The sequence below is a fragment of the Mesocricetus auratus genome, unplaced genomic scaffold (assembly GCF_017639785.1).
Source record: "Mesocricetus auratus isolate SY011 unplaced genomic scaffold, BCM_Maur_2.0 Super-Scaffold_100014, whole genome shotgun sequence".
Classification (NCBI taxonomy): domain Eukaryota; kingdom Metazoa; phylum Chordata; class Mammalia; order Rodentia; family Cricetidae; genus Mesocricetus; species Mesocricetus auratus.
In genome coordinates, this window is record NW_024429197.1 from 71,376,200 (window position 1) to 71,400,709 (window position 24,510).

Below are 24,510 nucleotides of genomic sequence, written 5' to 3' on the forward strand. Positions count from 1 at the left end.
ACTAACATTTTAATAATATTGACTATCAGTATGGAATTCCTTTATATTTTTTAAAAATCACTAATTTTGCTTATCAGCATTTTGTAGTTTTGAATATGTAGATCTTGTTTGAACTTTGTTAGATTTGAAACTAAGATTTTGTGTGTGTGTGGTTTTTTTTGGTGTGTGTGTGTGTGTGTATCACTATAGATGGTGTTGTGGTTTTTTTTATTTCAAATCCCAGTTGTTCATTGTTGACATACAGGGAAGCAATTGATTTTTTTATGCAAACCTATATCTTGGAACCTTGCTGCAATCACTAAGTCAAGAGACTTTCATTGCAGTTTTTTTGATATTTTATCCCAGTTGGCATGTGTTGGTATGTATGATGCATATGCATGTATTCATTCATATTCATATGTGTATGGGCACAGGAGTGCTCACAGACCTGTGCACCTGCGTGTAGAGATCCAAAGTTGATGTACAGAGTCTTTCTTGATTACTCTCTACCTAATCCATTGAGGCAAGGTCTCTCAACTGAACTCAAACTCCACCAGCAGGACTAAACTGTCTAATCAGGTTGCTCCAGGAGTCCCATTCTTTGCCTTCAGAGTGATAGAATTAGAAGCAGACCACCATGTCTACCTGGCATTTACATGGTGCTAGAGATCTGAATTTAGGTTCTCATACTTGCATAGCAAACATATTACCTCCCCAGCCCTGATATTTTCATTGCCCATTATTTGTAAAACATAAGCCATGTTCCTACTAATAATAGTTAATTTTTATGAATAACAGAATGTATAGGGTACTATATTGAATGTATCATCTCATTGCTTTGAATACTGATATTAGTATTTTGTCTCTTTCACAATTGAAGAAGTGAAGTTTAGTGAGGTGTGTTAACCTTGTTTGAAGTTGTAAGAAGCTGAAGCACCCTCTTACCCTGGCCACTGTTATCAGTAAATGAGTAATTATAGTAATAAATCATAGTAACAGTAACCAATAACCAATCAAATATACATATCAACCATTTGTATGTATTGTTCATGGGAGGCACTCTGTGTGTGTGTTACGTTTTTATTCACTTTTGCTTTCCTGAGACAGAGTCTCACCAGGCCCTGGATCTCACTATGTATCTTAGGCTGGCCTCTAACTCACAGAAAGTCTCCTATCTCAGCACAAGGCTTAGAGGAATGAACTACCATGCCCAGTTTCATTATCACTTGGACTCTTTGTAACTGACATTCTAAAATCAGGTGATTTTTGGAACTAGAGAGATGACTCAACAATTTAGAGTGCTGGGTGCTCTTCCAGAGGACCTGGGTTTGATTGACTCACATGGCAACTTACAATCATCTGTAACTCCAATGCCAGGGGAGTTGGTGCCCTCTTCTGGCCTCTGTGAACACCACGCATGCATATGGTGTATAGACATACATTCAGGCTAAATATCAATACACATAAAATAATACAAAATTTAAAATGTGAGCTTTTATGATAAAGTTTCATAAATGCAATAGCTGAGGGTCCTGCTTCAACAGGCCATATACTTAGGAATAAGAACAGCTTAAGATCCCATCTTACATGTAGAGTTATTACAAATTCATAGTCAGTGTCTACCTGACAGTATACAACAGTATCACTAGTAGTTAACAGACTGGGAAGTTAGAAAGAGGGACTCCAGAACTGGATTCAATGACATTATGATACCAAATTTGAAAAGACAAAAATCGCATTCATTAATTGGATGTTTGTTTTCCTGGGCTCTCTGTGGATGACTTGACATCCCTTGGCTTTAAGGAACCCTTAAAAACAATCCCCAGCTGTCCTCTAATGATATGCACACTTCACCTCAGTTATAAAGCAGACTGGCTAATGTCCATATGAGCTGGCGTCTGGATTTGGCTGCGACTGATGTCTGTTCGAAAACAAGGGCTATGAGACATGGTGGGATCCTCATTAGCACAGTGCTACAGAAAGCACAAGCAAATCATGCTGCGTTTCCACTGCCTTTGGGTGTTTCCTTTCTCTGATGCTAATGACTAATAAGAAAGGGAAGAAGAGAAGAAAATGCATGGGAACAAGAAAGAGGCTGCTATTAGATTTCCCTCTATTACAATGCCTGCCTCATTTTGCTAAGCTCATTAGAAGTGACTGTATGGAAAGACACCCAAGGTGCCCCAAGGAGAATGGAAAAGACAGAAAGGGAAATGAAACTTACAGAGGTCTGACCCCAGCCACAAATTCACACCAGAACCAGCTGTCTCTACGTCAGTTATCTGTCCAGATGCCAAAGTTCTACCTCCTGTTTGATAAAAAGAGAAACATTTCTTTTTCTAGGTATTTCTTGGAATAGCATTATGAATGAATGAATGGACACAATGTGGTTAGTTAAAGTTATGGCCTTGACGTGCCTCCTGATTATCTGTTACTTTAAGTTAAGAGTTTTGAAACATCTCTTACATTTAATTTGTAGTTTTGTCTGTAAGAAGTTCAATTGAACTACAAGCTTTGTTGGAGTATTTTCTATGGACTGAACTCATTTTCAGGAGTTGGGTAAACAGCGGAAGGGTATTCTCTCCTCCTAAAGTCAGGGGAATAGCAATACCTGTGATTTCAGTGCAAGATGCTGGGGGTAGGTGTTGTGTCACTGTGAGTGTTGTCTTTGGCATTCAAGGCTCTTCCAGAGGTTATAGACAAGGTGTGTGATTTGGGAAGACTTTTATGTGCCAGAAACAGAAGAAAGAATGTCTAATTCATAGCTACATGCCCTTTGTTCTTATCCCTCTGTTATGTTACGAGTCTATGAAGGGGTTGACGTCCACTCAAGTTTTAAAATTTTTACTCTTCTTATTCCTAACCACAAGCATTTGGAGTATGCTAAATTAAAATCTGGAGTGGTACATTCTGAGCAGCAATAACCACCATTTATTGAGAGCCTACTCTTCTTGGGCATTATGCTATGCTTCCTGTTTTATGGGCTCTTTTCATCGTTACAGCAAGTACATGAGGCTGGAATGATTAGTATCCACCCCTTTTTTTTGCTGATGAGAAAACAGAAACCCAGGTTAAAAGTTCAATGTTCTGTCTAGCCAAAGCCACATAAGAGATGTGGGCCAGAAGCAGGATACAAAGACAGTATCTGACTACAAATAGTGTTTTTAAAATGTGAGAGACTTTATGGGGATAGCTTCTGACATCACCAAGAGACACAATCTCACAGCAAACTCCCTGATCTTATGGTTATTTCAATCTTTCTGCCCTTGCTTCCACAATTTTCCTTGAATCTTGGATGTAGTGGTATTTTATAGATATACCTATGTATCTATAAAATTGATCTATAAAGCTATAAAATCTATATTTAGGACTGCCTAAACATGAACTGAGCAGGGATGATACCAATAGACACATCAGAGTGGATAGGGGAAAGCCCACAAGACCCCAACTCTATGCAAAGAACTACAAACAACTAAGAAATGCTAAGAATGAGAGTCATGGTCTTCTCCGAGGAAGCACATACCAATTGGTTATCCAATGGCAAACGGTCAGTCCTGAAAATATGCATACAAGTAATATTATGCATATATACAAACATGCATGAACAGAGAAACCATGTATTTGAGAAGCCGCAGAAGTTCGAGGTCATCCTTGGCTATCCAACAGATTAAAGTTCAATCTGAGCTATAAAAATTAAAATGGTATAATAGAAGACAGACAGTGCCCATGAGAACAGGGCTCCCTATACTGAACTTTAGATATTTTTGATAGGTAAATACAGAGTTTCATTGGCTATGATACAGATTATTAGCTAGAATCATGATGGAGTTGGGGAACTAATGCAGGCCTGGACTGGAGCCACCAAGCTCTACTAGGGGCACCTTTCCCTTAGTCCAGGGAATTCTTCCTTCAGAGCCTGCACGTAAGTGTAAGGAGGCAATTTTAGTTCTAAATCTCTGTTTGACTGCATCTGGACTATCATCAGAACAAGGCTAATTTTCCTCTGTGATTCTTTTTCATTTATAGCATCTAATAAATATAGATAATGTTAGCACTTTGTCAGAAAAATGCAGAGATTGGATCTAACAATGTTGAACCCTCCTGACCTCCAACTCTAAAGTTGCGCATCAAGGTATAAGGGTCTCTAACTCCTTCCTGAGAACTAGAGAGAAGAGTCTGAAAAGATGTTCCAGGGGTCACAGTGAGAGCAGCTCAGTGCATCCCCAGTGTTAGGACAGGACATGGAATCCCCATGCTGACACACTTAGGCAAAGAAATGGAGGGCGAAGTGACTGAGGAAAAGACAATGTTTCTCTAGCCTGCAATTCCTTTCCATTTCAGGGATTGCAATTACCAAGGCAGAGTTAAGAATGACCATGCTTGGAATGCATAAATGAGTTCAGTGCCACAGGTTCTTTTGCACGTAGAGAGCAGATGCACAGGCAGTATGTAACCTGGCTTAACTCTGCACGGATATGTACAACTGTGTGTGAGGCAGGAGGAAAGGTAGCGATGAGTAGGTAGTGGAGTAGAATAAATGGCCTTGATCCCATCCGAGGTGACCAAGAGGGTAACTTGGCCTCTTGCAGGCCCAGTCTCCTAGCATCACCTTGTAGATAATAGCACTGACTCACAAGATTGTCTAGCATGTCGGGAACAGAACTTGCAGATCACCTAACACATGGTATGCATTCAATAAAGGGCATCCCGTTATTGATGGCAGCATCCATATGGGATATTCAACCAGCACTGGTATTTTCAACAAGCCAACTTTTACTTTTCATTTATGAGCAAAATTAAATATTCACCAGCATATTTTTGCATAGTTTTTAAGAACACAGAGTTACACTATTCAAATCCTAGTTTTTTAAGCTTATGGTATTTAACCTCATTATGTCTCCGCATGCTCTCATCCTTCTCTCTCCCCCAACACACCACTCAGTTATTGAGCATGTAAAGTAAAACAGTAGGTGCATAACCCTTAGAATTAAGACAAGCATATTTTAAATAATTAATAGATACCAGTTTTAAAAATGAGACTTGGAAGTCAGCAAGATGTCTCAGCTGGGTAAGGCACCCAAAGACTAGAGTTCTATGCCAGGATCTGCATGGGGGAAGGAAGGAACTGACTTCTACAAGTTATTCTCTGACTTGCAAATGCATCACAAAAATAAATATATGTAAGAATTTTAAAATGAGACTTGCTATTATGTTAGGTGTTTCTTAACTATCAAGGAGAAAGAAACAAAGAAAAAGAGAGGGAGAGAAGGAGAGGGGTGAAATAGATAGAGACGAAGACTAATAAGGCAATAACTCAGTCCATTGGAGGGAGATTGATATACCACAGCTGAATACTTTATGCATTCATTGAGTAACCACTCACTGAGCCCCCTGTGCATGCTCCGGTGACTACTTTAGTTTTGGATGCTTGGCAGATCATAAGCAGATGTACATGACTCTTGCCCTTGGTTACTCGTGGTCCAGTGAGGGACACAGGGAATGACTAGGAACAATAAAATAGTGTCAAAATGCTAGCATCGGTCTCAAATTAGGACTGTGATAAGACAGAGAATTCAGAGAGGAGACATGGTGACAATGTCCTTGTAGATGATGGGGTGAGAAGGAATCCTTGAATTCTCTCCAGGGTGTCTATTTCCTTATCCTTGGAAACTATGATTATCTTACATGGCAAAGTGGGCATTCAGCAGATGAACAGATTTGGAGAGCTTATTCACATGATCCTTTTGGACCCAGGGAAATCAGAAGAGTCCTTAAGCTAGAAGATATCTGAGGATAAAATCAGAATTCTGAAGTGAGGAGGGCTGCATTTGGATATGGGGAAGAAAGCCAAGGAACGTGGGTAGCTCCGAGGGAGAGCTGGAGATGGCAAGGTAATAATCTGGGAAGAATGTAGCCTGTTAATATCATTGCTTTAGATAATCCATGACAGAGTTTTGACCTAAAGATCTCCTAAAACAGTAAGTTTGTGCTGTTGTAAGATGGTCAGTATAAGGTGATTTGTTGTGGTTGGGCTAGAACATGAGTACATGAACACATGCATCCAAAGATTTATGAGTTAGAAACATTTTTAATACTTTACATGTGTGTGTGTGTGTGTGTGTGCACGCACACATGAAAGTCAGGGGAGTAGTTTTCTTCAATTTGACTACATGTTTCACAGGAGTCAAACTCAGGTCATCAGACTTAGTGGCCACCACCTTTACCTGCCGAACCATATCACTGGCTCCAGTAGGATTCTCATTGTAGGAAATCACTCTGGCTGCTTGATAGTTAACAAATTGGAGGGGATATGGATGAATGCAGATAGCATCGTTAACAAGCTGTTCCTGCAGTCCTGTGGGATGGGATGGTGGCCTCAATCAGAGCATATGGCTATGAAATGTTGGCTCTATGTCAGACCCTGAAGTCAGCCTGTTGGAAAAGGGATTCAAGAGGAACCAACCAAATCCGTGATCTGAGCCAGGAGACAGATGTGCAGAAAACAGTGGTAGCTGGCTAAGTGTACGGGTTCTGACATAAGATCCAGAACCACATGCTATGGGAACACAAAGACACTACTTCCAAAGAAGGGTCCTGGGACAGTGTCCCCGGAGGAGAGGCCACTTTGGGTTTTCTCAGAGGAGCTCTTAGGAAGACCCAGTGGAGGTCTCTGCATGCTGCAAGCCTCTGGTCTAATCTCAGCCTCCTCCAGCATCCTTGCCTCCATGGGATCAAGAGATTGTAACAGCTTTATCTCATTTTCCCTCTGGGTAGGAATTCAGGAAAGAGTGTCATCTAGTTTGGGCTCTCATGAAAGTACTTGTCTTGCTGAGAGAAGGGGCTTACAAATCCCACACAAATGCTCTGACTCCAGAGAAGGAAACTCATCGCCATTGTTCATCAAAACTTCCCACCAACTCTGTTGGTTTTTAGACATTTTTAGCATTACCGTTGTTTTTTATGTGCATATATGAAGTGCTTCATTTCTCTCAGGCCAAATGAGGGTCTCTGGAACATTCCCAGTTGAACTCTAACATCTTGGTCTTCCTCTCCAGCAGTTCCTTGAAGCACTAGTGACAGAAAGAAGGGCTACTTCCTTCTCCTGTCTGGTGGCACTCCCTTGAGGTCACTACCTGCCCGGTCTTTATGTTCAAATAAAGTTGGCCAGGCAGGCCTGGCTTTTGATACACAAAGGAGTGTGTCTGTCTGGTTTGAGACACAGTAAAGCCTTCTTTGAGATGCAAAGCTGAGCAGGAAGTCCCTCCTTCTCTGGGTGACATCTGTTCTTCTACCAAAAGGATGGGTGACATTGTTTTAGTATGTGTCATGCCAGAGCAATATGATCTCCAGTGAGGGAAAAAGGCTTTGTTTTAACATTTTCAAAAGAGTTAACTTGTGAACACACACATACATATATAGGAAGCAGTTTTTACATCTTTCCTCATGGCTGTAAGTAGAGGGTACAGAATTGCTTTATGTATCCCCAGTACCTCTCATATTGAAATGGAACACAATGGGTGAACTGATGAACGAATGAACAGTTAAATGAAGGAATGTCTTTAGATTGAGGGCTTGACCTAAACCTTGCACTAAGGTCCAATATTGAAGAATGACTTCATATGGAAGTTAAAAGCAGTGGCAGCCACAGGTAAGCCACATGGGCAGCTGAATTGCAAGTTCTATCCTACCCTGAACTCTATAGGGGATACGTCATAGTGAGAGTTATCATCCTGACCCCTCAAGTACTGAAACAGGAGAGAGCCATTTCTAACTCCTCCCTGGATGTGGTGAAGCTTCAGGATAAAGCAGTAAGTCACTGTTAACAACCATTTAATCTCCAGATTTATAGGTGCCTGATGGACAGAGATGCTACAGTTTGCATCAACCTCATCCTGAGTCCTCTCAGTTCCAAAGAGGAGGAGTGGTTTCTTCAAACCCTCCATCCAGGCTGTGGCTGAGCCAAGAAAGGAACACATGTGGTTGCTTCACACTAACTGAGGACCCCACATCTCAGCCAAAGCACTCCCTCTCTCTTGGCAGAAATGCTGTTTATTTGAAGGTGAGGGATAGGGCACGTTTTGGGAGTCAGGTAGATGTTCTCATCATTATTAGGAAGTTTGATGGGATACTGTCAGAAGATTATAATCAGCCTAGGAATAATCAGAAAGGCAGTAAATTCCATCCCTGACACTGAAAATCCCAGGCCAGCTTACTCCTAGAAAAGAGGGAGAGAGAGAGAGAGAGAGAGAGAGAGAGAGAGAGAGAGAGAGAGAGAGAGAGAGAGAGAGAGAGAGAGATCCAGCTGCAGACAGCACTGGCTGACTCTAGGGTGATTCACCTCCTCAAACACCTCTATTTAAATGCTAATTTCCACAGAACTGAGGGGTGATGAATCTGGCATGCTAGTCCCTGTGTATTAATGTATCCAAAATACTCCAAATCCTCTCAAAGGAAAAAGTAGGCAGGAAGGGATGCAGGGCCTGTGGAAGGGTGGGGAGATTGTGTGGAGGAGGCCAGATCCCCTCTTGTCCTTCCTGATAATATGACTGCTCAGATGAAAGGGGGGCAATTGGAGCAGCCTTGTGGGGTTTTTGTCACCTAGAGATGACGTGTAGATGACTATGGAGGTCAAGGACGCCTTCCCTCACCTCTATACATGGGTCAGCTGCTGCTCTGTGCTATATAATATGAACTAGGCTGTGGCTAACCTGTGTCTAAAAACCCTTGAAGAGGTTGAGAACCTAATGTGGGGTTTGAGAAAAAACAGACAGGCAGACAGCACTAGCATTCATTAAAGGTAACGACGCCTTCCGCCTTCTGGAAGTTATACTCATCACTCATGTTTGCTAAGGCTTATGGAACTTAAGAGAACCCTCCCAGACAGAATTTGGATCTGTGGCTATATGACTTCTGTGACTCTGCACACTTCACAGTCAAATACCAAGTACTTCATGGATATAGTCACAAACAAGACTGACACACGAGAGAAAGGAATGGGAAGGGTTTCTTTTAACTTGTAGACGTTAGACTGACTACTGTTACGAAGAAATGATGTTTGAACTCCTCCTCCCCAAGAACTTGAGGCCTGATGCACCCTGTTTAGAGAAGTCATGTTTTCCCTCCTGGCTCCCCCGATTCACCTCAGCCCTCTGCCTGGGCTCCTTGAAATCCACAGTATCTATACTATTGACTCAGAATACTTCTCACTTCAAAGGGAATAAGAGATACATTATTTCTAAGTCAAATAAGAGTGATCAGCGTCTGAGAACATGAATTGGGGGTGTCCCAAATAACATATTCCAATATAGAGTTGATCTCATGAAGGTTTTGTACTTCTAAAACAAGTCGTTTATTCAAATGCATTGGCGGAAACAACATGCAGGCAGGCTACAATAACGTGGAGCCAATCTCTCCTGTGGGTTCAGTTACTGTCTGATGAGGCTCTTAGCTTTTGGGTTGATGAAAGCCAATAACCATCTAAGTTAATGCATTGCCTTGGGTTTGATCTGATAGCCACCAAAGCATTAGGTAAGACACAAGTGGGCAATGAATTGCTCTTGAAGTGAATAAAGAAAGCCCAATACAATTGAGCTCTAGGTCCTAACATCCAGACTCTCCACAAGTCATGAAGTTCTAATCAGTTAATCAGCCTAACAAAGCATTTGGAATCATTTTACAGAAAAACCAGACTCAAATTTAACTACCCTCTGGCGAGGAATCACTCTGGAGTATAGCTGTCAAAAGATAGCACTGTGCATATGCTGCCATCTTTCTTTTCTCCATCATGCTATCAATAAATACTCACCAAGCATCTACGCTCATCTGTACTCAGTCTCACAGTTTGGCCCTCAAGGGGCCTCAGTGCATTGTTCGGGGCCACAGGGAGCCTGCAGCACAGTGAGAAACATGGGTCTTGAGTGAGTGGATCTGTGCTTATAAACTGTAAAGCCTTTCTTGGAAGAAATGAACAAGGTCCCAAAGGTGGGTGACAGATTTAATCTGAGGCACTTTCCTAAAAGCAGTGACCTGTTGCGTGGTCTGAGTGGTGAACAGGAATAGCCCGGGTGCAGAGAAAGGGAACACCCTCCCAGAGAGACGACACATGCAGCTGGGGGCTATAGACTGGGGGCCTGTCTCGTGAGCGGACAGCGAGTCAGCAGGAGCGGGGCTGGGAGCCTGTCTCATGAGCGGACAGCGAGTCAGCAGGGACGGGCTGTGTGGGAGCCTCTAGGCTGTTACACAGCATCCTTGTTCTTTCTTGGTCTTCACCAGGGGAGGAGCGGCGGTGCTCACCTTCCGCTGTTGCCCTGGCTCACCACGTGCTGAATTCATGCAGATATACTTTGCAAATTGCTGAGTTGTCTTCGTATAATACCATCGAGATTTATGTTTCACATGGATGCTCTTTGAAGACATTTGTCTCAACAGTGACTCTGTTGCTAATTTGAAATGACAATAGTCACTTACATGATCTACACACATGCACACATGTTGCCCAAACCCACATGCATAAAAACATGCTCTGCCGTGGGTGTGCTCCTGTGATTTAGTCCACGGTCGAGAGAGCAGACCACATCCTGGCTGTATTCCCTGAATGTGAGTACTCAGTTGAGCACAAACTCACTGAGCGAAGGCTACAGCCAGAGGGGTTCGCATGAGCTGCAGCCGCTGTCATTCCCAGCTGTGGACCTCAGTCAGACACGTTTCTCACCTTTTCCGAGCGCCTGTCTCATCACCTATAAAAAGGGATTAATGGTACCTGATAGGGTTTTTGTAAAACTAAAACAGCAGCAACAACAGCAATGCACACGCACATGCATGCACGCAGGCGCGCGCGTGCGCGCGCACGCGCGTACACACACACACACACACACACACACACACACACACAGAGAGAGAGAGACAGAGAGTGGTGGGGGTTGGGGAAGACTTACAAAGACAATCACAAGACCCAAGGAGCAGAATTAGTTTTGATGGTCATATGTTGAGCCAGCATAGACCACCTCTGGGTCTTTTTCTCAGCCTGGGACTTTCAAGTTCTCTCAGCTTTCATCTGAGCTTTTCTTCAGCCTAGAACTTTCCTGGAGCTGATTTCCCCCCAGTCTTCATTTTTGCCTCTTCGAAGAGCAGACTGATGTGAAGGCCCTGGGCGCCCTCTGCTGGCGGAGGTGGTGCAGGACTGTGGTCATTGCCCAGCCAGCCAAGAATGGATTTATAACCCGGAAAAGATGTAGTGGCTGTCCTGTTGCTTCGTCCTTGCCTGTGCGCCTTCCTCTCAGCTTTACATGACAACGAACTCCCCCCTTCCTTCTTCTCCTCCTGCATGAGCCTCTTCGAGTTACTCTCTGCAAGTCCTTTTCTGGAAGCTCAGAGAGAAATAATTATGCAAGAAGAGACACCTCAGGCCGTGTTTCCTGCCACTTGGAGTTACCCAAATGCATCTTTCAACTGTCCATTAGTGTCAGATGTCCCTAAGATCCCAAGACTGACTTGTCCAGAAAGCATAGGCATTAGAGGAGGGGAATGAAGGGTACTAATTGGTGTGACTTCCTTCTTCTGCAGTTTTAAAAACGTACACAAAAGTTGACAGATACAGAGAAAACCTCCCACCCTAAGCTGGTAAAGGAAATCTCCCTCCAAGTTCTGGTTACCAAACGTGATCAGACTGTACATCCCTGGAGGACGCTTCATATCTGTTGCTTACCTAGAATAACATGATTGCGCCCACCTCAGGGTGAGGACAACTGAGGTCCCAAGTGAGAACAGAGCCTCTATAAGGTCAGGCTGTAAGATGCCACACCCCTTCTCTTAGCTGTGAGCTGCTTGGGCACTGAGACCCGTACGTGAAAACTTTAGTCTGAGTATCTGGGGCAGGACCTTCGACACTCACATTTACTGAGATGAGAATTATGGGCTCTGGGACCAGACTTCCTCACACTTACCAGCAGCATGGTCTCGGCTTCTAAAGGTTCTTTTACAAAAATGTTTTCATCTCTACACTGGGGATTTTGACAGCACCGACTTCATGCAGTTGGGTGAAGCACTTACCTGACCTACAGTAGGTGCTAAATAAATCATTTCCACTCTTCCACTATAGCAGGCGGGGAAGCTTCTATGACCCTCCTCACTTTATAGATGAGAAAATTGAGGCCTATGAGCTTTGTCCCTGATTACTCAGGTAGGATGTCATGTGGGGAGACCTGGAGCCCAGTGTTCAGGGCCATCGATGCCCCATCAAAGTTAATTTCTCCTACCTATGAAACAAGTACTTGGTGGTTACATGAGGAAGGGGTTCTTACAACCCAACCAGAAACCCTGATAATGAGCTCACTGGCTGTACTTCATGACCAATGTTAATCTTTCTCACCAGATTGGGAAGACCAGAAGAACAAAGCCAGTCTTTCTGTCCAAAGTACTCAACCCAGGGCTCTGTAACCAGGATCTGGTAGTTGCTGGCTGCAGCCTGAAGTACCCATCCATTTTACTGCACATCTGAGGACATGTAGCCCAGCAACCACCTCACTGGTCTTATGTGTAGTGTTTCCACTGCCTGGAAAGCTGTCTTCTCTCTTCCCAGTGCTGTTCCAGGCTCCCAGCTTTGTAGACTTCATGGCTCCACAGATTGACGTGGGGCAAATACAAAATACTATGCTACATAGCAAGAGTAGCTCAGAAACTCATCATAGTGCACATGCGGCCCCTGAACAGAAGCACAGACTCTGCTAGACCTGGCTTTAAATTCTGGCCTCATAAACGCATCTGTGATTTACACATAATACTAGCTCAATATTAAATATTCAGGTATATGTAAAGTACTCTGCTGGAGCTAACAACCTAAGGATGCACCGAATAGCGGCAATGAGAATGATGGGGAAGATGATGGTGATGCTGGAGACGTTGAAGGTGGTGATCACATCATCTTCTCTGGACCCAGCCCTAGGGGACATTTTCACTAAACCAATGGATTTGAAAGCATCTGGGGAAGGATGTGGGCATACGCAGTGAAGACAAGAAGGTAACCCAGCTTACCATTTCTCAGCTGCTTCTGAAGAGTCTGCAGTCCAGGCTTCAAAGGCCTTGCTTTGGCATCATTTATTTTTGTTTCTGTCTCTGATCTTCATTTCAAGGTTGCTCGTGCCAGGTGGCAAAAATGAAGGTATAAGCGTCCTCCTGCTTTTGTTATCTCCCTCCCTCTGATCCTCCCGTCCAGATTATACCTATCGTGGTTGGCTACCTTTGAGGGTGTCTAACCATGAAGTCATCTTACATGTCAGGTTAGATAGGGAAATCAATGCCCTTGGCACCCTGCGCGCCGACTGACTGCCACATCTCCTACTTGCACACTCTCCGTATAAACGAACTTCCCATCTCTCATGGCTGGCTGATTGTTCCATCTTTAGGTCAGACTGCTGTACAAAATAATGAGGCCTGTGTCCTTTCCCTGTGCTCTCTGCCACCACTGTCCTCTTAAACAATGTCTGTCCAGAATTCAGTGTTCTGGGATCACATGGGGGTTTGTCTTGTGATACGTTGCCTGCCTGCCTCTCCTCCACGAAGTTAGGGCAAAGAGCACAAGTCTGAGAGTACAGAGACCTGGGTTCATGTCCAGTCTACTGGTTGTTGCTAAGCAAGGCATTCCATTTCTCCAGGCCTCAGTTGTCCCCATTTGTCTGAGCCAAGGTATCTCTGGGGTCCCTTCTCCCTTAACACGCGTGCAGTCTTCCAAGCTGTCCTTTCTTCAGCTTAGCCCTGCTCCCTACTTCAAACACTTTGTGCTAAGCTCAGTTCCCCCACCTCCAGGTTTGCCCACGTCATCGCTTATGCAAAGGGATGGTTAGCAGCCAGATATATAGTTTGTACAGCCTCAGAGGATGTGTTAAACAATTGGCAGCTTGATCCCATTAAGTGTTTACAGCAGCCCTGAGATCTAAGCCTCATTTATAGAAAGAGAAAGCTGGTTGCAAGCAAACAGTTAAGTCGCTAGTCCGTGAGTGCTCCAGGCTCTGACGCTCGATCTGCTTGCACCCCGCACTCAGTGCTACTCTCTCCGAGCTGGGATTCAGGAGGCATCCCAGCAAAGCCACCCAGCCTGGTCCAGCCACAAGCTTTCTGCCTCCTGGCCCCACGATTACGGTGTGGTGTTCCTTTCCTCTGCGCTGTAATCTCTTTGCTCTGCCCCACAGGGAGAACAACTTCATCAAGGACTTTCCGCAGCTGGCAGATGGGCTGTTGGTGATCCCGCTGCCTGTGGAAGAGCAATGCCGGGGGGTCCTGTCTGAGCCCCTCCCAGACCTTCAGCTGCTGACTGGTAAGACACACCTGTCAGGCCTCGGCAGACGCACTGACCACAGCCATGTCAGTTGTGTGAGCTACAAGAGCATGTCAGAGTGCTCCAGTCCAGCCAGATTCCTCCTTCAAGAAGGGAGGGCAGAGAGCAGGGCTTTGCCTTGTCAGGCTCCTCGAATTGGGGGAGGCCTCAAAGAGACCCCAGCTTCTTGACCAGGACCTTGTTCATTAGAGACACTTCCCTGAGAACAAGAGCAATTTTTCAGTCTTTCCTAGTGAGGCTTTGCCTGTGTCCAAGCATCAAACTACTTTCAAGTGACAATTTTTCTAACATTTCAATGCTTCTGGTATTCTGTCTTCTTTGTTCATTTAAAAATCTTTCTAGAGTTAAATCAGTGGACTCTTGAATCAAGACTTTCTCTACTTGGATGCATTTGGGTTATGTGACTTATTATTTGTGTGTAGCCAGTGAGCTGTTTGTTGAGTGAGTTTTACTTATTCAAGTTTGAGAGTAAGACATCTAGGACCCAGTAAATACAATGCCATCCACGGCACCCACTAGGACTAGACCTGATGAATAGCGCTGCATTTTTTTTTTTGTCTTTTCAACCCACCATGTCATTCTCACCATCCCAAACATTCAGGCTCCCCTGAAGTGCTAGAACTTTCTGTCTCAGTCCAGGTTGTGTTTCTTCTCTTCTTTATCTTTTTCCATCATTTCTGCTACCCTTTTTGGGGGGTGGGATTAATTTTTTTTTAACATAAGTGCACCTGGACTCTATTTTGGTGATATAATAGTTGGGTGATGTCTGCTAACCAGATTGGCCACCCTCAAGTATGATTTAATCCTCTCACTTAGAGAAGGGTTGTCCCACAGAAATTATCCTGCAGTGTGAACTTGCAAGTTCTAAGTGACCAGGAGAAAAAAAACCTGACTACCATGAGCCTTTCCTGTAAAATGGCATAGATAGAGGAGACCCCCACATGGGTTGAAGGTGTCCTTGGGAGACAAGGCCATTTCTGTTTTTCAGCCCACACAAACCTGAAGAGTGTTACTATTCTGCTTCCAAGTGGTTATGGTGCCATATACTCCTCTAAGGTGGCATGGCTAGTATATAAATTATCATCAAGGATTAAACCTAATTAGTCTGGGCTCCAGAGTGAAAGCCTTATCCATTGTCTTATACTACCAGACTTGTCCCACTTTAAAGAAGATGCAGATCAAATGGACCCATAGATGAAATACCTCTGCAAAGTGTTTTAAAGGCTTCTGTGCCTTCCTGAGTTTCCCCTTCCAAAGGCCATAGAAATTCTAAGTGGCATGGAGTATGCTAGTTGAATTATCTCTGCTGATTGGGCATCAGGTATATAATATCCTTCTTGAGGAACATGTCTCTTTGAAGAACTCCAGTGAAGGAAGCTCACCATCCCCAAGAGCTCATATTTCTTTAGATGGTCTGTTAGGAGTGTTCTTTAAAGACCCCAACCCCTATTTGATTGTTGATTTCCTTGGACAGCTACCATCTTTGCAATGTGGACATAATCATTATTTTTTTTTCAAAATTACGGTAAGGATTTTTTTCTTTTGGTTTTACGAGACAGGGTTTCTCTGTATTGTTTTGGAGGCTATCGGTCCAGCCTGGCCTCGAACTCACAGAGATCCGCCTGCCTCTGCCTCCCGAGTGCTGGGATTAAAGGCGTGCGCCACCACCGCCCGGCTACGGTAAGGATTAAAGATCATGTGTATAAGATGTTTGGTTTTCTATGGTTCTCCAGTAGTTTTTCAGCTTTTTAAACTGTATTTATTGGCTCAGGGACATTTGAAAGATTCCTAATAAAGGAATTGCTACAATTCTAGGGATTTTCTTAATTACACGAGGCTAGAGTCGTAGCTTAGTAGTGAGAAGGCACTGGCTGCTCTTGCAGATGACCCAGTTTGCTTTCCAGCATCCTACATGGTGGTTCCCAACCATCTGTAACTCTGGTTTCAGGGTGTCCAACATCCTCTTGCAGCTCTCATAGACACTGCGCACATTTGGAGCACAGACACCCACACATGAGATAAAATAAATCTTTTAAAATAGAATTGCCGAGACAAATTAATCTATGATGGTGGGTAAAGTGAGAACCAGAGTAGTTTCATGATCAAGAATGAAGAGAGTAGCCGGGCTGTGGTGGTGCACGCCTTTAATCCCAGCACTCAGGAGGCAGAGGCAAGTGGATCTCTGCGAGTTTGAGACCAGCCTGGTCTACAAGAGCTAGTTCCAGGACAGCCTCCAAAGCCACAGAGAAACCCTGCCTTGAACCCCTTCCCCCCAATAAAACATGAAAAGAAAGCATTCATGTTAGGACATTATAAAGATCCAGTTGAATGCTGAGATCCAATCTGGACTCTGGAGGAGAAATACAAATAATACAGCCATGGTCTTGATGTCAAGAACCTAACATACCACAGAAGCTTATATTGCAGGTGTGAATCCAAACTAAGCCAGGGACAACAGTAAGTGAAGGATGGGAAAACAGCCACTTCAGGGAGGCCAAGGGAAAGAATGAGCAGAGCAGTGAAGATGATGTTATGAACTGCTTGATAAGTAGAAGGTACCTCCCCGCTTTGAATACCATACCATAGAAGGACGGGGTTTTTTTAACAACTCACACCAGGATGTGCAGCTCTCTTTTGTCAGAGGTGGCGTTCAATTGTTGAATAACCCTATCCCTGCAACCAATACCTGTGAACATGGCTAGACAGTAGTAGATGGGACAGGGGACAAACTCTATCTAGACTTTGGTGTCCGGGACTTCTGGAGTAGACTAATTTCTCAGTCCTGGGTCAGGAGCACCTTCTTTCTCCTTCCTCCATCCCCTCTCCCTTCCCTCCCCAGCCTCACATAGAGAACACAGGCAAGACAGAGCAGATATATAGAGACGGCATATTTATAGCAAAACATTCTCACTCCAATGGACTTATCTTAGGGGATCATGAATATTTTACTTGAAAATGAAAGCCCCTAAAATTATATTATTCCTGAAAAGGCTAAAGAGTGAGGGAAAAAAAAACCAGTTGACAGTAATGGACAACTTTAATACTACAGAAATGTCCAGGAAGAAATCATTTGTTCCAATGAGATTCTCATTTTAATATCCGTATCAAATATCTCTTTGAGTGCCTCCTCACCAGGGGAGAAGAGAAAGGGATAGGAAATGTGCCTGCTATTTGCAGAGGTGCAAGAAAGCACGGATACATAGCAACAATAATAACTGCTAACGTGACTACCATCTTAATGCATTTTTTCATGATTATAAAGAAGAGAGAATGCAAAGCTTTAGGTGGAAATTTTAGAAAATAGAAATAGATGCATCATTTTTTCACGTATCTGCTCCCCAGTGTTAACTGCTTGCCAACATGTTTGTTGCGTTTCTTCTTTGTTTACGTTTTATCTCTGCAATACCTGTGATTTCTAAAATGCATTCTGTGGAACATGCATCTTAATGATCCCTCCATATAAAAGGGGCCCCATGAGCAGGAACACCTTCACGGAGACGTATAGTGTATTTTAATTATTGTAATATGCTGAAAATTAAATGTTCACTTTGTTTAGCCAGTGTTTCTCATTTATTTGAATTAGGACAACTTATGTAGGTTTACATAGGTTTGCCACATAGTGCTCATAAGCATCCACGTTAACAGCAAATGGTCTACACCAAGGTCAAAAAACATAAAGGGATGAGTAATACACACATAGGGATTTTTCAAGTGGTCTCTGCTGTAACTCTTCAGCTCTGCTATTTTGTACAAAATCAGCTTCAAAGACTGGAAAACAAATGCGCTGAAAAAAATACGCCCCTGACCCTGGTCCTACAAGCATAGAATTTCTAGTCTCTAAAAGAATTTCACTTCTGTTACCGCATTCAAGTGTCACATTGCGCCTGTGAGATAGGATAAGCACAGCGAGCTGCAATGCCGGGGGGAGGGAGGGGTGGGAATCTCAGGCAATGAGATGTCTAATGTCCACAATAAGTTACAGATGCACTTAGTTAGGTGGGATATGAATCTGATCTTTGCATGTAAGGTGGAGGGATACTGAAACCCAAGGAAAGCATAGAGATATGGTTGAAGAGCATGGTGATGGAGAAGAGACCGGTTCTAACACGGCAACAGTCAGGGCCAAGACCAAGCTGCTTCTAGCTTTGAAGAGGAAGGCAGTAAGAGATCCCAGAACTGCAGTGTGCATTGTGGCAAGTATTCTGAACCCTGAGTTCACGCGGCCATCTAATTTCTCCCTCTAGGAGACATCAGGTATGACGAGGCCATGGGTTACCCCATGGTGCAGCAGTGGCGTGTCAGGAGCAACCTCTACCGTGTGAAGCTGAGCACCATCACCCTCTCGGCAGGTGAGGACCACAGTCTGGCTGGCAGCCAAAGGACTTACGGTCACTCTACACATGGTCTCAAGGGCTCAGGGTGTCCCCAGCCTTCCTGGCCCTGATGATGCTGAAAGAATGGAGGAGCACCTAGGTAGGACAGCATACCAGGTGGTGGCATCAGTGCCTTGCAATAAGGACAATGGGGGCAGCAAGACACAGAAGGAGCATCCTAAAGGAAATGTCTGAGTAGGGTGAAGAAGGATCACAGAAAGAGAAGTAACAGTCACCTAAGCAATGTTGGCGCTCTGGAAGCGTTTCTGGCTTGTGACTGCAACTTCTCGGTTCTCCTACACAGCAATAGCAGGGAGCCTCACTCTTCACCCCCATGTACACATGCATCACCCGTTCTTGATCCACGTGAGCCCTGAGCTAGAGCAGGGAGGCTGTTTTGTGGGTTTTGAGATGGGGCATGTTCATCACCCTGCCCTTGCTTGACCTTCTGCCCAGCTCTCCCTGCCTGGGTTGCACACGCTAAGCTCTCTGGTGCCTCCTCCACTCTCCATTCTTCAGTGAGCAGTGCAGGGAAGTTCAGGCGTTGGAATAGCTCCAGTAGAGTCCTGACAAGTACTTGACTCATGTCTGAATCATGGCCAGTCTCCCTCTGACGGGAGAGCTGGGGACGGGCCGCGGAATCTGTCTATTCTGCTGATACCTTCAGAAACCGACAGAGAATCGGTATATTGTGTTGTGTGTGTGTTTGGCAGAAGAATAAGATAAATAAGTGGAAACCGAAGAATAAGGTATTGAATAAAGGTCTCTGAGGAGAGGAGACCTGGCCGGGGTTTTCTGTTCCGGTTCCGACAACACTGTCACCGGCTTATTGTCGGTGGGTCTCCTAATTATCTATTGAGTTCTTCTCTCTTTCATTCCTGTTTTTCAGTACCACTTTGTTCCTCAGAAAAATGGAGCTCTTTCATCCTGGGGCTGGGAGGACTTTACCCTCTGGGAAGTACAAACAGTGATTGTTGCTGACATCTGTCAAGCACGTTACAGTGTTTCATGTCTTGTGGCTTGCAGCAGCCCTACAAGGAAAGTAATAATTTAGCCTATCTGTATCATATAAAGGAACTGAAGGTCAGAAAGGTTAAGTAACCTACCCAAGGTCACATAGCTATTAAGCACCAGAGGAGAAGACAGAACAGGGATTTTGATTGCATTTTTGTCTGCCTGGCTAAAGAGCCACAGGGCAGCTCTGAGGGACTGTGATTTTTTACTTAACAGAAACCATCTCATTATTAATCCTGCTGTATTAATTACCCAGTTGCATAAGTTAACAGGTTGACAGAGAGAGAGTGTTCTAATCAAGCACCCTTTCTTAGAGTCCTATTTCTGTTTCCCACCACCCCCTCACCCTGCATTGTGAATGTAGCTGTGATGTTCCTGTTAGAACTACAAAGGTGTACCTGTTTTAATTAATCAGTAATGATGTTCCTGGAAGCTCCTTGTAAATCAAATGTTGGCAAATTGGAGCTCATTTTCAGTGTTGGAGGGGTGCTCGCTCTTTGATGTGGCATTGGCTGTTCTTATAATAACCGTGGCGGGTGGTTTGCTGTATTCCAGGATCTGGTGGTGTGCCTAACGGGGGGGGGTGGGCATAAGAAAGATGCATTTGTGGATTTAGAAAAGATAAAGAGGGCTTCTACCTTAAAGGTGGCAAGTCTTCAGAGTGTGAGCAGAGAGACTGGGTGCTCCACACAGGAATAGGTGAGTAAGGCTTCTAAGAAAGGGGTGACTTCATGAGATCTTTAAGCTTGGGTGTGTTCTGGGAAGGAGCAATTTCATGTATGGAAACAGTGCAGAGTACATAAAGGAAGGAGGACAGTGAATGCAAAGAAGGAAATGGGAGAAAACCCAGGCATTCCTGTAGGTCCAGGTACGATCATGAACCTGCATCCAGAGGCAGGCAGGAATACAAGAGCGCTTTTAAGGATTTGGGACATAGGGAACTTTAGAGGAAGACTAAATGGTCTCCAGGAGACCGAATGTGACAACAACCTGTTACATTTGTCTGGACTTCATTTTTAATGTCAAATCAAGTCTACCTCCAATATGTTTCAGGTACCCACCTGTTGATGAGATATATAGGGAGCAAATTCACAACAAATGCACCTATTCTAGAGGATTCAGCCTTTAAGGCAGATTAAGGGATTAAGGAGCTCTTGCATTTGCTTTTGTCTAAACATGCTAAGTTGGAAAATCAGAGCGGTGTGTTTTGGGGTATCATTACTCTGTCTGAAACCTTCCTAACAATTTTCCATACTGAAGCTGAGTTGGAGGCTGTAGAGAGGATTGAGTTAGTAGCTGAATGATGACGGAACCAGTCTCCCATTGTTGGAAGGCCCCGGAAGAACAGGAAGCAGATTGAAGCAGCAAGGGCAGCTCCTGAGACCCGGCTCTCTCTCTGAGATCCGGCTCTCTCTCTCTCTCTCTGAGACCCGGCTCTCTCTCTCTCTGAGACCCGGCTCTCTCTCTCTCTCTCTCTCTGAGACCCGGCTCTCTCTCTCTCTCTCTCTGAGACCCGGCTCTCTCTCTCTCTCTGAGACCCGGCTCTCTCTCTCTCTGAGACCCGGCCTTGTGCTAGGTGTGGCAGAGCACTGCAACAGCACAGTAGGCAGCAAGAAAGCTCCATGGCAACAGAGAGCAGTCCACTGTCTCGGGAAATAAGGGCAAAGGGGAAAAGGCAGGGGATGTAGCAAAATCTGAGCAGGTATGGAGTCTATACTCAGCTGGGACAAGTGTAGCTCTGGGACTCCAGCCAATGTATTCCAAGTAAAAATAGGAGTGTGTGCATCCAGCTCTTTCAGACAGAGGGCCAAGGTATGTTACTTATGGTCTTTCAGCCTCGGCTTCTCATCAGGTTCACGGGGGTGTGGTGGCCAACATTGCAGAGTGAAACCGTCTAGTGATCTGCCTTCTATGCATTAGCTGTTCAGTAAGTAGGTATTGGCTCTAACTTTCTGATTGTGACCTTAAAGTCACCATCACGTAGGCTGGCAAGTCTTTGTCTTCTGAAGAGTTCTACTCTGTTACAGTCTCCAGCAGTGAGAGGAAGCCTTTGCTGTAAGCATATAATGCTAGAGATGCCAGCCGGCTGCCATGGTGATGAGGGCGAAGGCCATGAGTTCTGTCTGGGAGGAGCCCTTACTGAGATATAATATTTTGGTCACCAACTTCGGAAGTCTGACCACCCATACATGCCCCTCTCCCTCCAGGCTTTACCAACGTCCTAAAGATCCTGACCAAAGAGAGCAGTCGGGATGAGCTGCTATCCTTCATCCAGCACTACGGCTCCCACTACATCGCAGAGGCCCTGTATGGCTCTGAGCTCACCTGCATCATCCACTTCCCCAGCAAGAAGGTCCAGCAGCAGCTCTGGCTCCAGTATCAGAAAGGTAAGCCTGGGGAGAGTTGGAGGCATGGCCAGGTGTCGTGCAGAGGAAGCAATGGAGCCTGAATGAGTCTAAATCCTATCTGTAAGTTGTGTAGGCTTTGGCAATTCCCAGATCTCTGAGCTTTACTTTATCATGGTCAGGGTGAAGAACCATGTTGTCTTAAGATTCTTTTATTCAGGTGTCTTAACTCTTTTCTTATACTGTAGGTTTTAAAACAAAAACAAACCATGTTTTCCCTCTTGAAAGAGTTGCCAGAGATAAAGGCAGAGAATGGAGTAGTGTCTCCATGATGCCTTCTCTTTAGGCTTCTTGGGAGAGGCCAGGAAGTCTCACTTGCTCCTCTAGTCCTGGGGACAGTTTCAAGTGTCCCCCAGAGAGAGGGTGTTGTCCACATGGAGGGTCACCACATTTTAAATCCCTGATTCTCAGCTGTTAACAGATTTTTAACTCCTTCAGCCTAAGGTGGTCTAGAGCAGAAAACTAGTCTCTGCCACTGATGTTGGGAAGTTATTCGCATCTGTCCTCAGCGTTCCCCTCCTGTGAAGTGTGTACTGCAATAACTATTCCTATTTACCTACCGCGTGTAAAGGGGGAGGTGACTTACACTCCGGCACTTTACAAAAGTGTAAACAGCAGATGTATGTAGCGGTATATTTTACTTTTTCATATGTATGTGTGTGGTACATGTGTGTTCTCATGAGTGTATATGTGTACATGTGGATGTGTAAATGTGTATTCATGTGTGAATGCCGGAGATTGACACCAGGAGTTTTCCTCAGTCACCCTCTACCTTACCCATTGAGACAGCATCTCTCACTTGAACCTGACTTCACTTACCCAGCTAATCTAGCTAGCCAAGTTACTTGGGCACCTCCACCCTCCAGGTGCTGGATTATAAGCAGCCTGCTGTTCCTGCCCAGTATTTATATGGGTGCTAAGAATCCAAAAACCGGTCTTCAGGCTTTGTTACTGTACAACAAGCTCTTTACCACTAAGACATCTCCCTACAGTATACACATGTATATTCCTTCCTTGCTTGCTACCTTTCCTTCCTTCCTTTTTTCTTTCATTTTCCAGATATATTAAGTGCTTTCTGTTATAGTTAATACCACTTATTTTTAGAAAAGGTGAGGACTGATAAAACAAACCTGCTTACACCTTCCCCACAGGACCTAACCACCCTAGCTCCAGCATCCCTGTAAGTCATAACTATAAACCCAAGAACAACAGCCCTTGGAGTTCTCATTGAACTCGGCTCTTCATTTTGCCATTGGGGAAATTAAAATTCCATGGGAGAAGGAATTCTGTGCCAAGTCACACAGCTCTGTGTGCCAGGGCCAAGGCGAAGCTAAGCTGCTTCAAGCCATCTTTCAGTGCCTGCCAGCTGCGGACTGTCTGGTGAGGCGGGACCCCTGAATATACCCTGGCCACTTGGCCGTATCTACAGCCTTTCGTTCTGCCTCTCAGGGTTTTGCATCCCCAGCTGTGTTTCACCCCTGCCTGCTTCCTATGTGCAACTGAGTGGGGCCTGGTGGTTTATAGGCTCAGAGGACATAATTGAGTTGTCAGGGAATAGCTCGGTTTTATGGCTGTGACAATGACAGTCTTTAAGGAAGTGCATTAAATCAATAGAAGTCTCATTGCACCACCCTATAAATAATGTGACACATCATTAAGCAGGGCAATAAGCTTCAGGACTTTGAAGTAATACAATTAGGTTATGTTTATAAAAACTCTCTCTTGCTGTGGCCACTGAACTAATTTGCTTCGTACCACACTCAAGGCCTGGGACACTACTGTGCTGCTAAATGTCATCCCATCTCCATCCTTGGTTGCTTTCAGGGCCTAGACTTCCTTGTTGAAGAACGTCACATTTCTTGTAATAGAATCGGAATCTGTTACAGGAAAGATAGGAGACGCAGGAGGGTGGAAAACAGCTGAAACCTCACCTGGAGTCCCCACCCCACTTCAAGGACTGAGTGACTTGGTGTTGTAGCTTTCCATCTCTGGGCTTCCATTCTGCAGATACTGTCATTCCTTTTATGGTCTGTGTTTGCTCCAAGAAGAACATACAGATGCTTGGACGCTAACTGTTTTCTGTTTCTCTATCTCTACCTGCAACAGCACATCAGATGTCCTGATTTATTTTATGTTTTGATAATGGAGAATGCTACAAAGGATTGGGAGGTTAAAAAAAAAAGAAAAAAGACTCTGGAAACCCTTTAGATTCAGAGAAAATTGATATCATTTCTCTTCCAAGCTATCAGTAATATAACATCAACCTCTTCTAAACACTGGGGCCCAGGCCAGTTAAGTTTTGCTTTGTGGCAGATAATTGGGAGCAGAACTTGTGGGAAGAGGAGCTTGGGCAGCCATGAAATGGGCACATCTGGAGTCGTTCCTCTTTTTATATACCAGTTGCCTAGTA

The 24,510-nt window shown here is 44.4% G+C and overlaps 1 protein-coding gene across 4 annotated transcripts in view; it reads left to right on the top strand.

Annotated features, from left to right (window-relative positions):
• The window catches only part of Astn2 (astrotactin 2), a 972,600-nt gene that overhangs the window by 676,605 nt on the left and 271,485 nt on the right, over positions 1-24,510 (top strand). For all 4 annotated transcript variants that reach the window (XM_040757328.1, XM_040757329.1, XM_040757330.1 and 1 more), the window contains 3 exons: positions 14,163-14,287; positions 18,553-18,657; positions 21,903-22,082. In XM_040757328.1, the coding sequence (XP_040613262.1) occupies positions 14,163-14,287; positions 18,553-18,657; positions 21,903-22,082 (410 nt within the window). The remainder of the gene's footprint in view (positions 1-14,162; positions 14,288-18,552; positions 18,658-21,902; positions 22,083-24,510) is intronic.